The following is a 13,736-nucleotide window of genomic DNA, read 5'->3' as shown; positions in this document are numbered from 1 at the left end:
ACTGGCAGCAACCCTTTCCTGAGACTGCTTAGAGAGTTGCACAGGGACTAATTATAAACATGCAGCTTGATTTCCAGCTACTGCAAAACATCTGCAAAGTACAGATTGCTGTTTGTACGTGTAGCATTGTGCGAGAGCATGCTGGAGCTTACAGAAATAATACGTGCTGGAGCTTACAGAAATACATGCTGGAGCCATGAATCAAACTCGGTCATGTGACAGAGGGGAGGTACCGGGCTGGCTCCCAGCCAGTGGCAGGAGCTGATGGGTGGAACAAACGGGGCATAAAAAGACTAATATGACTAACGGATCCTGGATGCGTGGTACCCTTATTTGGATATACAGGAATGTAGGCTCTAGCAGTTCTGCAGCTCTACCAGCCTTTTGCCTGACACTGGAACTGCTGCTCACAAAGTAGAATCCTGCTGCTCTGTGGTAGGAAGGATAGAGAAAGAACATGGCCTGCATTTTGAAGGTAAATCTCTATCTGTTGCTTGAATGCATTGTTAGAGAGCCCCTTGCTGCTCAGAGGCATGGATTTAGTATTGGTCCTATTGCACCTTTGTTGTCTTTTTTTTGAATACTGTCTTTGTTTGGCAAATCAATATGGAGAGATTCTGCAACGTACACTGTGCTCTGCTTCCCTCTGCCATTCTTTTCCTCTTTCCCTGCATTGTCAGAACTGTGAGCTACCGGGAAGGGAACTGTGTACCAAATACTAAGAGGGGGGTGGTGAGGGGCTCTGGTTTGTCTCAGCTGACTTTTGTCTGAGCCGAATTCCTTCAGGAGCAACAGCATTCTGGCAACAGACTTCCAATACAAAGGACAAAACGGGGGGGTATTTTCCTTTTCTGACTGTGTAGCATTTAAAGCAAAGGTTGCAGAGGTGTACAGCTGTCCCAGTGGCTCCGTAAGCACACACTCCCTTGCTGAATTTACCCAAGATCCACATGCTCCATACAATTATACTTAATATTTAATTGCATTTGCTAATTAAGTGACCTATTCGATAGAGGGTTTTTTTTTTCCCCTTCATGCCAGCAAATATAAACATAAACTTACTGTGTGATCACATGCTTTCTCCAGCCTGCTTTCCTCACTGAGACAAAAGTATTTGCAACCAGCATGTCATGGAGATGGAGGGAGCATCACTAGCACTAAGTATTGAATGAAAGGGGAGGAGGCGGAAGTGCAGTCAGCTGAGAACAAACAGCATTTGTTTCCTTGCAGTGTTGTCACGGGCAGGGAGACACTCTCCTGTGCCTAGCTTGAAAGTGCTTGTTTCAGATTCATGTGCTATTTGCCTTGATCCTTTCTGTGTATATTTTGAATACATTTGCACTCTGTTCCTTCAGTAAATAAAACTGGTCTGTGAATGCTTTGTTTCCCATCTGGTCCTCTGACAAGGTGTTGATTATCCCAAACTTTGGGATGGTCTCTCATAGCAATTTCCTTCATCATATCAGCAAATCAGATAAATTCTGACGCTTCAAAACAGTCCCCAAATAATAAACATTCTTCTGACTCCTTGAAGACAATTCTTAGCACTTTATTTTGTGTTCAGCTTTCAAGCCAACTTACTTTGTTGCCCTGTTTTCCCCTTTCATTCATTCCCTGCTAATGGGTCTGTGGTACACGAGTGTTTTTTGAATTTTCTTTCACGGGCATGTGGGTTGTGGCAGCTTATATTAATAAATATGGCAAAATTTGCCTCCACTGCAGAACTGCCATGGACTAGCAAGTTCTGCTTGGGGATAGATGGCAACAAACTCCTTTATGAAGATATCACTGATGCAGTTGAGAGTTAAGTTGTAGGTTGGAGCAAGGGGGTATGAGCTCTGTTGATGGAGCCTGACTTCTCAAATATAAGCATGTGCACTCCTTTTCAAACACTCTTTGAATGTCAAAGGTGGGATCTGCAAGTGATCCAGAAGACAGAATTTGACTATGTGGAAAGATCACATGCAATATCTTCCCTCTGGCCCTAACAGTTAAATAAGAATATTCCTTTACAAGAAAAATCCAGTGTCTCCCAGTGGTTTCCTTGGCACAGTCTAGTGACAGCCTACTACAAGTGTGACTTCTGCAGGACCTTAACTGTAGAGTTTGAATTATAGCACTTCCCTTTGCCCAGGCCTGGAGCTCCATTTTGTTGTAATTCTGATGATTAAATCAATAGATAAATTGGTGTTCCTTGACAGACAGCCTTTTACCAGCTTAATTCTTAATCTTGTTAATACAGGCAGGTGCAAGGATAAAAAGTGAAACAGATATGTGAAGATTAGCTTTGACACAAGGCCGGCTGAACTTTCTCAGACACACATCCCATAAGAGTAATTTAAGTGTCTAGATCAAGATACCTGCCTACAGGTATTCCTCAAGTTTTTACCACAGCAAAGGATTTCAGACTAAAGTGTATGTTTCAATGTGACACCAAGCTAATTTCTTCCTGAAAATACAAATCTGTTGCCTATACCCTTCTCCTTTCTCTTAAGTTTGTCTTTAGTCTCTCATTTATTCAGTCAGTAGCCTATGTGGAAACAACCAAACCCTAAAACCAAATCTGTGCTCTAGGTATAGATTTTGAGTAGGTGGTGGCACAGTGGATGGGAAGCCAAAACTTCAGCTTTGAGTGCCTCTATAGCTCTGCTTGTTGGTAGCTTACCTTGCCTCTCTTCCTAGAGCTTCAAGTTTCTGTCCTCCTCCTCACTCATTCCCTTGTCTCTCTCACCTTCATGAAGACTTATGGAACACTAGAGCTCTGTATGTGTGAGAGTTTAATATAAATGAGATTGGGTAGAGATGTCTGTAAAGTGTGGAGAACAGAAGTGGCTATTAATGTGAATAACTGAATTAATGTGGCTGTTAATATTAAAGCAGCTATTAATGTGAGTAACTGAAGTTACTCACAATGGTCAAGAGCGCATTAGAAAAAGCGTGTAACCTTTAGATACCAAGAGCTCCTTTTACTATGGTTACTGCAGGAAATATTCCGTGTGCTGCCCCGGTAGCAATGTCTAAGAAGGGGATTCTTCATAGAGTGCATGCTGTCTCTTGTGTTTGTCTTGCTCTCCTTTGGTAAGATTAGTGAGGCTGTTGCTAAACCATGACTCCAGAAACTTTCTTTCCCAATCAGTCTCATTAAACCCAATAAAACTCTTTTCTGAGTACTTCTCTCTTCTGTTGAGGAAATGCAGAGAAAGAAGTAAATTCTAAGACACAGAATGTGTTGGGTTTTTTTGTTCCATGCACCCCACTCCCTCCCCCCCATCCCTCCATGTCTTTAAAAATTGTGGCAAAGTAGCTCAGTGAAGTGTTGGCATTTCTTGGAAGAAAACAGTTGTTGCTTGTTACTATGGTAGCTATGGGCCACCTTGCCAATTACTAGATTAAAAGAGTGATTACTATTTATGTAGTTGCTATGTTGAACTCCCTAACTTTCAGTATATCAGCCACTGATCCTTTAAAATTGTGACAAACATTCCTCAATAAATTACTGCAAAGAGATGCTGGGTTTTGCATAATTGAAAAATGCAGTACGTGCCAACGTACCTGTTGTCTTAAGATAAATACAACATGAATGATAATGATACTCTCTAAAATATTGATGCCCTCCACTGAGGACTGGCCCATGATATTGTAGAACAAATAGAACAGGCGACTTAGTTCACACGTGTTTAGTTTCCCCTGCACTTTGCAGGGGATTAGGCCTTCCCTTGTTCACAAACTCTTTAAGTGGAGGTTTTGAAGAAGATTGTGGAGCTGGACTTTGTTGTCATCATAGTAGAATTTTAACTCTGTAGGCTGGCAGAATTTAATACAAGACCATGTATAGTGGGTCCATACAGTGAGGACTAAGCATGGAATCTAGAAATGCGTTTCCCTTTTTTGTGTGTGCTCTGTGTATTTACTGAGAACAAAAGAGATTTTATGTGTCTACAGGCTGGACATGATCTCCTATCAACAGATTGCAAATGAGTTGAAGCCTTCAGTGAAATTCTGTGATCTAAATAGTATTTGTATAATACGAGGCAATGTTCTTTGCTGCTGTTAAAGTAAGCGGGTGGACAATGCATAGCTTCACTGGTTTATTTTTTAACAGTCTAATCCATAGATTGAAATAATTGTTTTGTAAAATGTAACTCCCAGGTTTCAACCAAACAAAACCATTTGGTACATGATTGTAACAGTATTCTGCAGGATGATGTTGAAGTTGATCATTCCTGTGTGTTCACCTATGATTGCATTGTACGTTTCCTCTCTGAGGTTATCTCTGCCGATTTAATTAAATCCACAGGTTGCATTTCCCCCTTAATTCGCATACTGAACTGGTTTTGGCAGGAGTTTTCTTTGGCGTTTTCCCTGGGTGTTCAATAGCCTGCATATGATTGGGGTCTTCAGACACTGCAATAATACAGATAACATTACTATCTGCAGGCATTTGCTCCATCTGCACTTTTGGGACTAAAACAGCAAAGCTGTTCTGCTTATATTAAAATTTCTACTCTAGCAAGTAGCTGTTCAGAGAGGAGATGCAAAAGGCCTAAAGAGGTCTGGTCCTGGTGTTTGAATGCTTGTCATTTTGGATATTTACTTATTCATGTTATTTATTATTGTTATTTTTTTTAACTTAGTGTATATGGCGGAGATTGTAGATATTTCTTCCCAAGTTTCTACATCACTGGAACACATTCCTTGTTTCAGTTCAGCTCTGTTTTGCAGGGTAGGCTTTGTGTCTCACCATAATTCCATTTGCTGCTAGGGATTTGCAGGATGCTGGGCTTTCCACAGAGATGACCTTGATATCCTGCTTGAATCATGTCCAAGATAATTCAGATACTGCCCTGACTGTTAAATTTGCTGCAGCAATGTTTATGCATGGCATCCATCCGTTTTCCTGTGCTAAGAATTGTGCTTGGATCCTGTTCGATTCTCATACTGTGCTCTTTCCTCTGACATGACACAAGATGGAGAGATCCTAGGGAAAGGAACAAAGATGACCTTCCTTCCTCAGGGGAGGTGCCCATCTGAAGGGTCATTTCCTAGCCATCTGTAAGTTTGCTGCAGGCTCACTGTAATGTGAACTCACTTCTCAGCCTGTCTTAACCTGATGATTGACTTTTTTGTGGACTGCAGCATTTCTATTGTGACTAAAGTAATTCCCAGAAGTATGTGGTTATATCTGTAGGGGTAGAAGTTGTAAATACATAAGGGTGCCCCTTATGAGGTATGCACAAATGAGTTGGAAAGTAACAGGCAGATGCAACAAGTAGTTGCAGAGAAGAATCAGTTTTTCTGAGATACTAACCAGGTTTCTTCTTGGATTGCTTAATCCCTATTTCCTGCGGCGGATTTCTATATCCTCTCCTCCTTCCCCCTGCCGAACAAACCTAGAAAATCTGCACAGTTAATTCTGATGCTCTTTCTACATTTCATATTTCTATTTTAAATACATTTCTTAAAGTTATTCTGCTTCTAACTAAAAGACTTCTGTTTTGTTGCTCTAAATTGTTTACCTCTAAATTGCTCCTAAGTGAATTAAGCTGTGTTAATGAATCTGGCAATGTGAGAGGCTAGGATTTGCTGTATCATGGTCCAGTGGTGCTTAATTACCATTTAAGATTTTATGGCATATAGGACATGGAATTTTGTAATGTGCTTTTTATTATGTTAGCTTCTTGAAAATTTAAGGAAAATTAAATTCTAAGAAGTATAAAACCACTTTTCATTCTCGCTTGCAATTATCTTAAACTAATTATACTTTAAAGATGACATATTAGCTTCCTGCTGAGCAGAAGAAGATGGAAGTCTAGTCAGTCTAGTCCTATAAGAGGACTAATTTTGGTTGGAGGAATTCAATGCCCATGTAGCTAACCCAAGACAATCTCCAGTATAAGCATACTTCAGTTGGTTTAAAAGCTGGAGTTTCCTGTCTAAATTAATGAGAAGTGTGAAAACTAAAACTGCAAAACCAGCATGAAATTAGAAGCTGTCTTGTGTGTGGAGTTTTACGTTTCAGTAGTTATGTGATAAAACAGCAGCTGGGGGAAGGTTTTTGTTTTGTAGTTCATCTTTAAGTAACAAAGCATATGCCATCCAGATGTTTTAGACTCCTGCCCTGCTATGGATACACAATTGTTGCGTGTGCTGTCATAGGCAGAGGTCTGCGTATTGAAGGTAGAGCAAGCTTTTCAAGTTCAGCCTCTCTGTAGGTTTGTGCATAAGATTTATTTTCATTTTGGCACGTAATGAATTCTAGATAACTTGATGTGTCACAGTATGACATAAAATATAGGAAGCAGCAAATTCTTATACTTTGATGCAACCTGCTAAATACTTGGATATACAGGACATATCTATTACTTATTTCTGGTGAGATGGGAGCCCAAAGGAAAGCGTATGTTCTTTTGTGACAGTTGCTAAACATTCCTGATTAATTTGAGGGGGCTTGAAATACAAATTTAAACAGACCCTGTGTTTTATTTATTCATTTATTTAATGTGTTTCATTCCAGCAATATCTGTGCATCTTTCAAAAGTGTAGTACTGGACATGGTGATCTATCCAGGGTTGGTTCCTTCCTGCTGGTTATACAATGAATATAATTTTTGGACCAGTCTCCTCCCTATAGTGGCTTTTACTGTAAACTAAAGAGCTATTTTGGGGGGGGGGGGGGAATAAAAATAAATATTGATCCTAAATTTTTAGTCTGACTTTCAGATATTAACCTGATAACTTATTTTGTGGTTGTTATCCATACTGTCTTTTGCCTATTGATTACTCTCTGTCCATGGTCTGATTCACAGCATATGCACATACATAACAAAAAAGAGGTAGAGTTGTACTACTTCTTGATAGGATTTAAGACCCCTTTGAGATCTTTCTGGAGGAGCTAGGAAGAGTTCTTTGCAGGGACCTGTAAACAATGTTAAAGCCAGCTCTGCTTGTTGAATGTATTACCAAGAAATAAGTCAAAACTTTGCCTTGGTCTCTGTTTTCTCTTAAAGCTGAGGGAACAGTTGCATACTCTTGTGGGATGAATTCTCTATTCATGTTGGAGGGAAAACTGCACCTACTGCATTTTTTGTGGTGGTTCTTGTAAGTATCCTGTGTACTCCTGAAATAAGGGAGACCACAACTTTTCCAGTGAGTTCACTTGGTTTCTGCAGAATGGGAACTTATGCCTGAACTGAAAGGGCAGTCCATGAGTATGATGAATATTTTGTCCCTGAGTTTGAGGACAGAGCAAAACAGGGCTGGATGAGGTGTGAATCACTCAGAAAATGTTAAATATCAAACTAAGTATTCTTTATGTGTCTCTCTCTTCAAGAACAGGCAATATTTATGTAAATTTTGTCTTTACATTATTATGAGTAGTGTTACAAGTTTTGTAGAGTAAGATGTATTGGTGCATTCATGTGCTTTTCAGGAGCTCTGCAGGTATATAATTTATCTTTTAACAATCAGAGAGCCAACTGAAATGACATTATCAGTAGAAATTCACATATGTGATTTATATTGAAATAATGACAGTTACTTTGCTTCTGATTATTTTATCAGATGCAACTGTGAAACATGATCATTCTTAGCTTATATATTTGAAATTGGATAAAATACTGTGGTGGATATTCTTTTTTTCTTTTTCATCTTTACTATTGAGAAGAACAAAGATGAGACAGGAACTGAAATGGAAGGTGTTGGGAGATGAAATCTTGTAAGCAATGTTGTTCTGAAGTATTCTGTTTTGTTGTCTAAAGGCGGTCCTATTAAGCAGTTCTTGTATGTCCTTTTAAGCATGTGGGATATTTTAATATTAACATGGAAGCACCATGCTTGCTAATAATGAAACGAAGCAGCTGCTGCTTCTGAAAGGCACATTTTGCAGCAATTTACATTAACAATAGGCAGTGGAATGCCAGCCTAGGCAGGTAAAGATGCAGGTGTGGAGCTACTGGAAGTAATCAGAAAAATCATGTTTATTTCATGGCAATGAAATGCAGAGTGAATTACTTATAGATCCTGTCTCTTCTGATGACGTGTTCCTTGCATGTTGGTTTGGTATAAGATTTAGGTATCTTCTGTGTCTTCTACAATTATTTTCCTCAAAAATCTATAGATAATCTCACTATGAGCAAAAATTTGCCCAGTCATTGGCAAAGAGAATGCTTGTAACAAGATGAGATGCAATTGCATGAGATTTGGTGTTTTCACAGAATTAGAATGTTATGGGCTGGAAGGGACCTTGAGAGATCATCCAGTCTGTGGTGGGTTGAAAGGAAAGGCTCCGCTTTCCCTCCCCCACTGAGAAAGAAACCACGGCTAGACTCAGTCGGAGAAAGCAGACTATATTTACAAGTGTATATATAGGAAGCAGATTATATGTAATACAACAAATACAGGTATTTTACAATATATACGGAAATATACAGCAAATAAACACAATCAGAAACCAGACCCCCAACAGAGGGGGCTTCCCCCTGTGCCCCCTTCACCCCCCTACCTCCCTTCTCCCCCAAAGAGGTAGAAAAAGAGAGAAAGGGTGGTTAGCAAGGCAGACAAAGGAAGGCCTGGTACAGAAGTTAGTTCTTATCTCTTGGCCAGAAGCCCAGAAGCAGTCCAGCTGAAAGCGAGAGCGGAGAAAGGAAAACTGAAGCAAAGTTCCAGTTGCTCTGGGTCCAAGACTTTACTTCCCACAATCCTACCAATGAAATTTGTTTAGAATACCAAAATATTTTATAAACATTTAGCCAGAGTGTCCCTTCCTTAAAGGCATAGCCTCAAACGGTCACACAGTCCAACCCCTCTGCCAGAGCAGGATCACCTGGAGCAGATCACACAGGAACTCATCCAGGCGAGTCTGGAGTATCTTCAGAGAGGGAGACTCCACAACCCCCCTGAGCAGCCTGTTCCAGAGTTCTTTTACCCTCACAGTGAAATAATTCTTCCTTCTGCTTCCATGGAACTTCTCATGCCTAAATACCTGAATTCTAAGTACAAAAAGCCCCAAATCAAATATCACTCTTTTTTTTTCCCTTGTACATTTTACCACCATTTGTTAATCATCAGTTTCTTCCAAATCTATTGTTTACTCAGATGTTAAGATAATTATCTTCCTGGGCTAATGTTGCATTTCAGAAATAACAATGTGTTTGTTAGTTCATTAATATATACATATTGGTATTATTATGCAACAATTGAGGCCAGTAGAACACCTCTTGGTGTATTTTGAATAATTAGGATTATATTATTTTACATAAGATTATGAAATCATGTGCTTATGCATGTACTCCTCTAAATGTTGAAGATCTGACCCTTCTTCATGAGTGGAAGTCACTTTTAAAAAATGATTTCTTTTTTTATTAATCCATAAAGGCTAGAAGGCTTTTGTGCTTTAATGTGCTGTCTTCTGCTGCAGGATACAGTTTCTAGAATAAAGTTCTATTTGGCAGAGGAATAAAGAATTCAATTCCAGTTTACATGTGTACACACTGAGGCTTATGTGATTATTACAATTCATTACAGTTTTACTATACTTTTCTAACTCAGTCCTGTCAGCCATGTGAATGAGTTATATACAAAGTCCCGTGCATTGGCTGACCTGTCGTAACTTCCCTGCATTTGTATTTGTCTGTGGCAAGCGAGTTGGGTAAAAATTGTCATCCAAAGACGGCTTTCTATTAGGGTTTCTTATGTGCAGATTGGGGGAGGAGGGGGGGGAAGGGAAGAAAAAAAAAGCCATTATATTTTAAAGAAAAGAATGTAGAATAAGACTGACTCATTCCTCTATGGGGATCCTTGGGACCTGTGGAATATGTGATGGTTGAAGATTAATCTTTTATAACTGGGATATGGAACTTTTGCCCCCAAACCCTCTTTCGTAGTTTTTTTTTACATAGTTTCAATAAGAGGATTTCAGATAACTGCCTCTGCATGTCTTGCTATTCCTCTTCTATATTTTGTTTCCTTACAGAGGATGAAAAAATGTTAACAGAGAAATTAGTTTTATGGCAGGGAAATGGGAATGGAAAAGAACCACTGAATATTCCAAACAAGATAAAAGAAGCTGATCTTTAGGAACACTTCTTGAGCTGTATCCTTGCCTTCAGTGTACATATTCTCTCAGCCAGCACGAACTGTTCTGTACCTGTTATTGAGACCTGGCAGCCTGTCTGTGAAGCTCACAGCTCTCAATATGAAATACAATTCATACCGTATTTTTTATTCATGCTCACTGCCACTTGTCCACTTATATTTCATTAAATGAATTAGTGTATCTTAGTGGTTTCACCAGGTCACTTCAGATGAAACCAGAGAACAGAGGACATTGAAATGCCACAGAAGCTTTCCTCTTCTACCTATGTTTCCCCTTGAGAACACTAAATATGGAAACTTGGTCTCCTTGTCTGTAACCACTGCATTAACCATGAGAACAGAGTCAGATGTGTAATCCAAGAACCAGATAGTTAATGTGTGTTTGTTGTCCTGGGGAGTAATGCCTCTCAGCCTTTCCTAAGCATAGATACAGCATCAAATACTGGCACCTCTGACAAGCTACCAAGAGCTGTTCACTTTCCCCTCTGTTGCGCAGCTGTATGTGGGGCTGTTGTATCACAAATAGAAAATGGAATTGGATTAGAATAACTGTTTTGCTTTCCAGAGGGTTATTTTTAAGACTGCAATACTCAGGAAGTTAATTAGAGACTGTGTTGAGCCCAGCTGAGGAGGTGGTGCAAGCATAAGAGAGCAGCCTCCAAGGCAATCATTTAAAGGGGAGGCTACTACCACAGTAGGAGACTGCTTGACAAAGCATAGGCAAAAAGCCTAACCTGGATATAGCAACTGTTTAAAAGGGAAGAGAGCCTATATGGAAAGTTCTGTAGCAGAAATGAAGGTTTGGAATATGTATGCCCTACTTCCTAGAGCTAGAGAGGCAGTGAGTCCCCTTGTCCAGTCTGATACAGGGTGCCTTCTGAGCACTGGAATATGGTTTTAGTGTTCCAAGAACAGAAAAAAGGAGTTCCCTACTTCATCTAGTCCTGACAGAGATCATTGTTTGTCCTGGACTTGTAGATATATCTATGACTTTTCCTAGCTATGATCAGCTGAGTTGATTGTATACTGTCTTCGAAGGTTTGCTACCTTTGAAAAATACCCCATAGCTATCTCCCTGCCTGTATATGCCACCACGTGCTCACCTGCAGGCACCACGAAATATTTTAGAATAAAATAGAATAGAACAGAATTAACCAGTTTGGAAAAGATCTTCGAGATCATCAAGTCCAACCTATCACCCAACACTATCTAACCAAAAAGGCCAATGGCATCCTGGCCTGTATCAGGAACAGTGTGACCAGCAGGAGCAGGGAGGTCATTCTCCCCCTGTACACTGTGCTGGTTAGGCAACACCTTGAGTACTGTGTCCAGTTCTGGGCCCCTCAGTTTAGGAAAGATGTTGAGTTGCTGGCACATTGTCCAGTGAAGGGCAACAAAGTTGGTGAAGGGTTTGGAGCACAAGCCCTATGAGGAGAGGCTGAGGGAGCTGGGGTTGCTTAGCCTGGAGAAGAGGAGGCTCAGAGGAGATCTTATTGCTCTCTACAACTACCAGAAGGGAGGTTGTAGCCAGGAGGGGGTTGGTCTCTTCTCCCAGGCAACCAGCACCGGAACAAGAAGACACAGTCTCAAGCTGTGCCAGGGGAGGTTTAGACTGGATGTTAGGAAGAAATTGTTCATAGAAAGAGTGATTGTCCATTGGAATGGGCTGCCTGGGGGGGTGGTGGAGTTGCTATCACTGGAGGTGTTTAGGAGGAGACTGGTTGGAGCGCTTGGTTGCATGGTTTAGTTGATTAGATGGATGATGGGTTGGACACGATGATCTCTAAGGTCCATTCCATTCCATTCCATTCCATTCCATTCCATTCCATTCCATTCCATTCCATTCCATTCCATTCCATTCCATTCCATTCCATTCCACCATTTGCATTACTTCTTCATTTGACTGTAAGGAAGCCTGAATTATTTAGGAAGCAGTATGGCACTAATGCCATAGTTTTAGATAGTAATTGTACTCAAACAGCCTTAAGAGCTAGTGACTATGACCACATGAATTGTGCTTTTAGGCTCTTTATTTCTTTATATGTCATTTCTTATTCAGCATATGAGTGTATATATACTGTGTATTTATGTCCTACAACTGACTTTTTTTAAATTGAAAGAATGATTACCCATAATGGTATGTCAGAGATCCACTCCCCTTCACTTTGATTTATAATGTGATAAAATGAGAGTAGATAAATTCGTTCCATTGTTTGAACCTACTAGAGCAAGAGACAAAAGTGACTGCATGGTATTTGGACTTTATTGAAAGAGTAATACTAAATATTTGTCAAATAGAGAATATTAGGGTTGCCTGTGGTAATGCATCTTGCTGGCCTCTCAATATACTTAGTTTCCTGTTGTTTTACTAAATGCCATTGGTATTTAAAATTTGATCACCCATCTAGAAAGTAGTGTGTTAGTTCATTTGCTGTCTCCTGGACGTGCTTGTGCTTTTGAGGTATTTGGGGTGAAGCTCAGCTGGCATTTTGCTAAGCTTTTCTTTTATAGCTTTCTTTCCTTTTTGGTGTGTCTCATATTTCAGAAGGAGGATGGAAAATTAATGTTTCTGAAATTTCAGCTTTCGGTATTTGCTAAAACTAATGTCACACTTCATGGCACTTATGAATTAACCAGAAGATTGACTGCTTTTTCCCCCACTGAAGTCTTGCATGAGACCTTATTACTACTCGCCATTCAGATTCCAGTGGGAGAAGCTGACTTTGGTGTACTTGTTCTGAACGTAAAATCTCAGAGTTGTTAAAGCTGCGGACTTCTATTTTACCTCTTCCCTCTGTCATCAGTTTCACATCTGCCTCAGGCCATTTCAGTGAGGAACAATTGTACAACGACAAGTGCATTCCCCAGAAGGCAGATACCATGCAGGTCATAGACCTGTGGAAATGAATTGTAGCTGATTGCTACCTTCAAAATCTGCAGGAAAACATGATCAGTGACACTAAAATGAAAACTTAATTTGTCAGACCTGCTCCTTTTTTTACCTTTTTTCTTTTTTTTTTTTTCTTTTTTCTTTCTGTCTGTTGACCACATCCTGCTCTCAAAGGTAAGTCTTATTGAGCCCCTTGTGAATAAGGTCATAGAGCTGGATGTCCTCCTGGCCCTTGAGGCAAGGTACTATGGTTTCTAATGGTACCACTAAGCCACTGTAAAGGGGCTAATGAAGTATTGCATGAAAGTGCTGTAAAGGAATTTATGGGAGAATATATTCCCGTTGTGGAAATAAACATCTTTGTAGAAAGAAAGGAGGAGGAAAATGGAAACCTCATCAGTATTTTAGATGAAATGGAGAGATGTCTGCTTGGGGGGCCATTTGTGGAACTGAAGTTTTAAATGCTAATAAAAACCTCAATGTCTAATTGATTAAAAATAAAAATATTTTATAGGAAGGAACATTTATTTGTTGTACCAATTGAAAATATGTTTTGAAAATGTTATTCTGTCTGCAAGATCTGTCTCTAGCAGCCTGAGATGTATGATGACTAGTCCTATGTTTCTTCACTCAGTAAGGAGTTTCATGAAGAGCTGTGCACTTGTTATATTGTTTATCAGTATTTATATTACTGGAAATAAAAAAATGTGCTGTTTTCATAAAATCCTACAATTATTTGCTTTGGAAGGAAATTT

The 13,736-nt window shown here is 39.7% G+C and overlaps 1 protein-coding gene across 1 annotated transcript in view; it reads left to right on the top strand.

The window, feature by feature from the left end:
• The first annotated feature begins 254 nt into the window (after nucleotides 1–254).
• The window catches only part of ST6GALNAC3 (ST6 N-acetylgalactosaminide alpha-2,6-sialyltransferase 3), a 233,816-nt gene continuing 220,334 nt past the window's right edge, over nucleotides 255–13,736 (top strand). The window contains exon 1 of the mRNA XM_054165041.1: nucleotides 255–475. Within this exon, the coding sequence (XP_054021016.1) occupies nucleotides 458–475 (18 nt within the window). The 5' untranslated portion in view covers nucleotides 255–457. The remainder of the gene's footprint in view (nucleotides 476–13,736) is intronic.

This window comes from Dryobates pubescens, chromosome 11, assembly GCF_014839835.1.
Source record: "Dryobates pubescens isolate bDryPub1 chromosome 11, bDryPub1.pri, whole genome shotgun sequence".
Classification (NCBI taxonomy): Eukaryota; Metazoa; Chordata; class Aves; order Piciformes; family Picidae; genus Dryobates; species Dryobates pubescens.
Note: the sequence above shows the minus strand (reverse complement) of the source record. Positions and strands in the feature narration are given on the sequence as shown.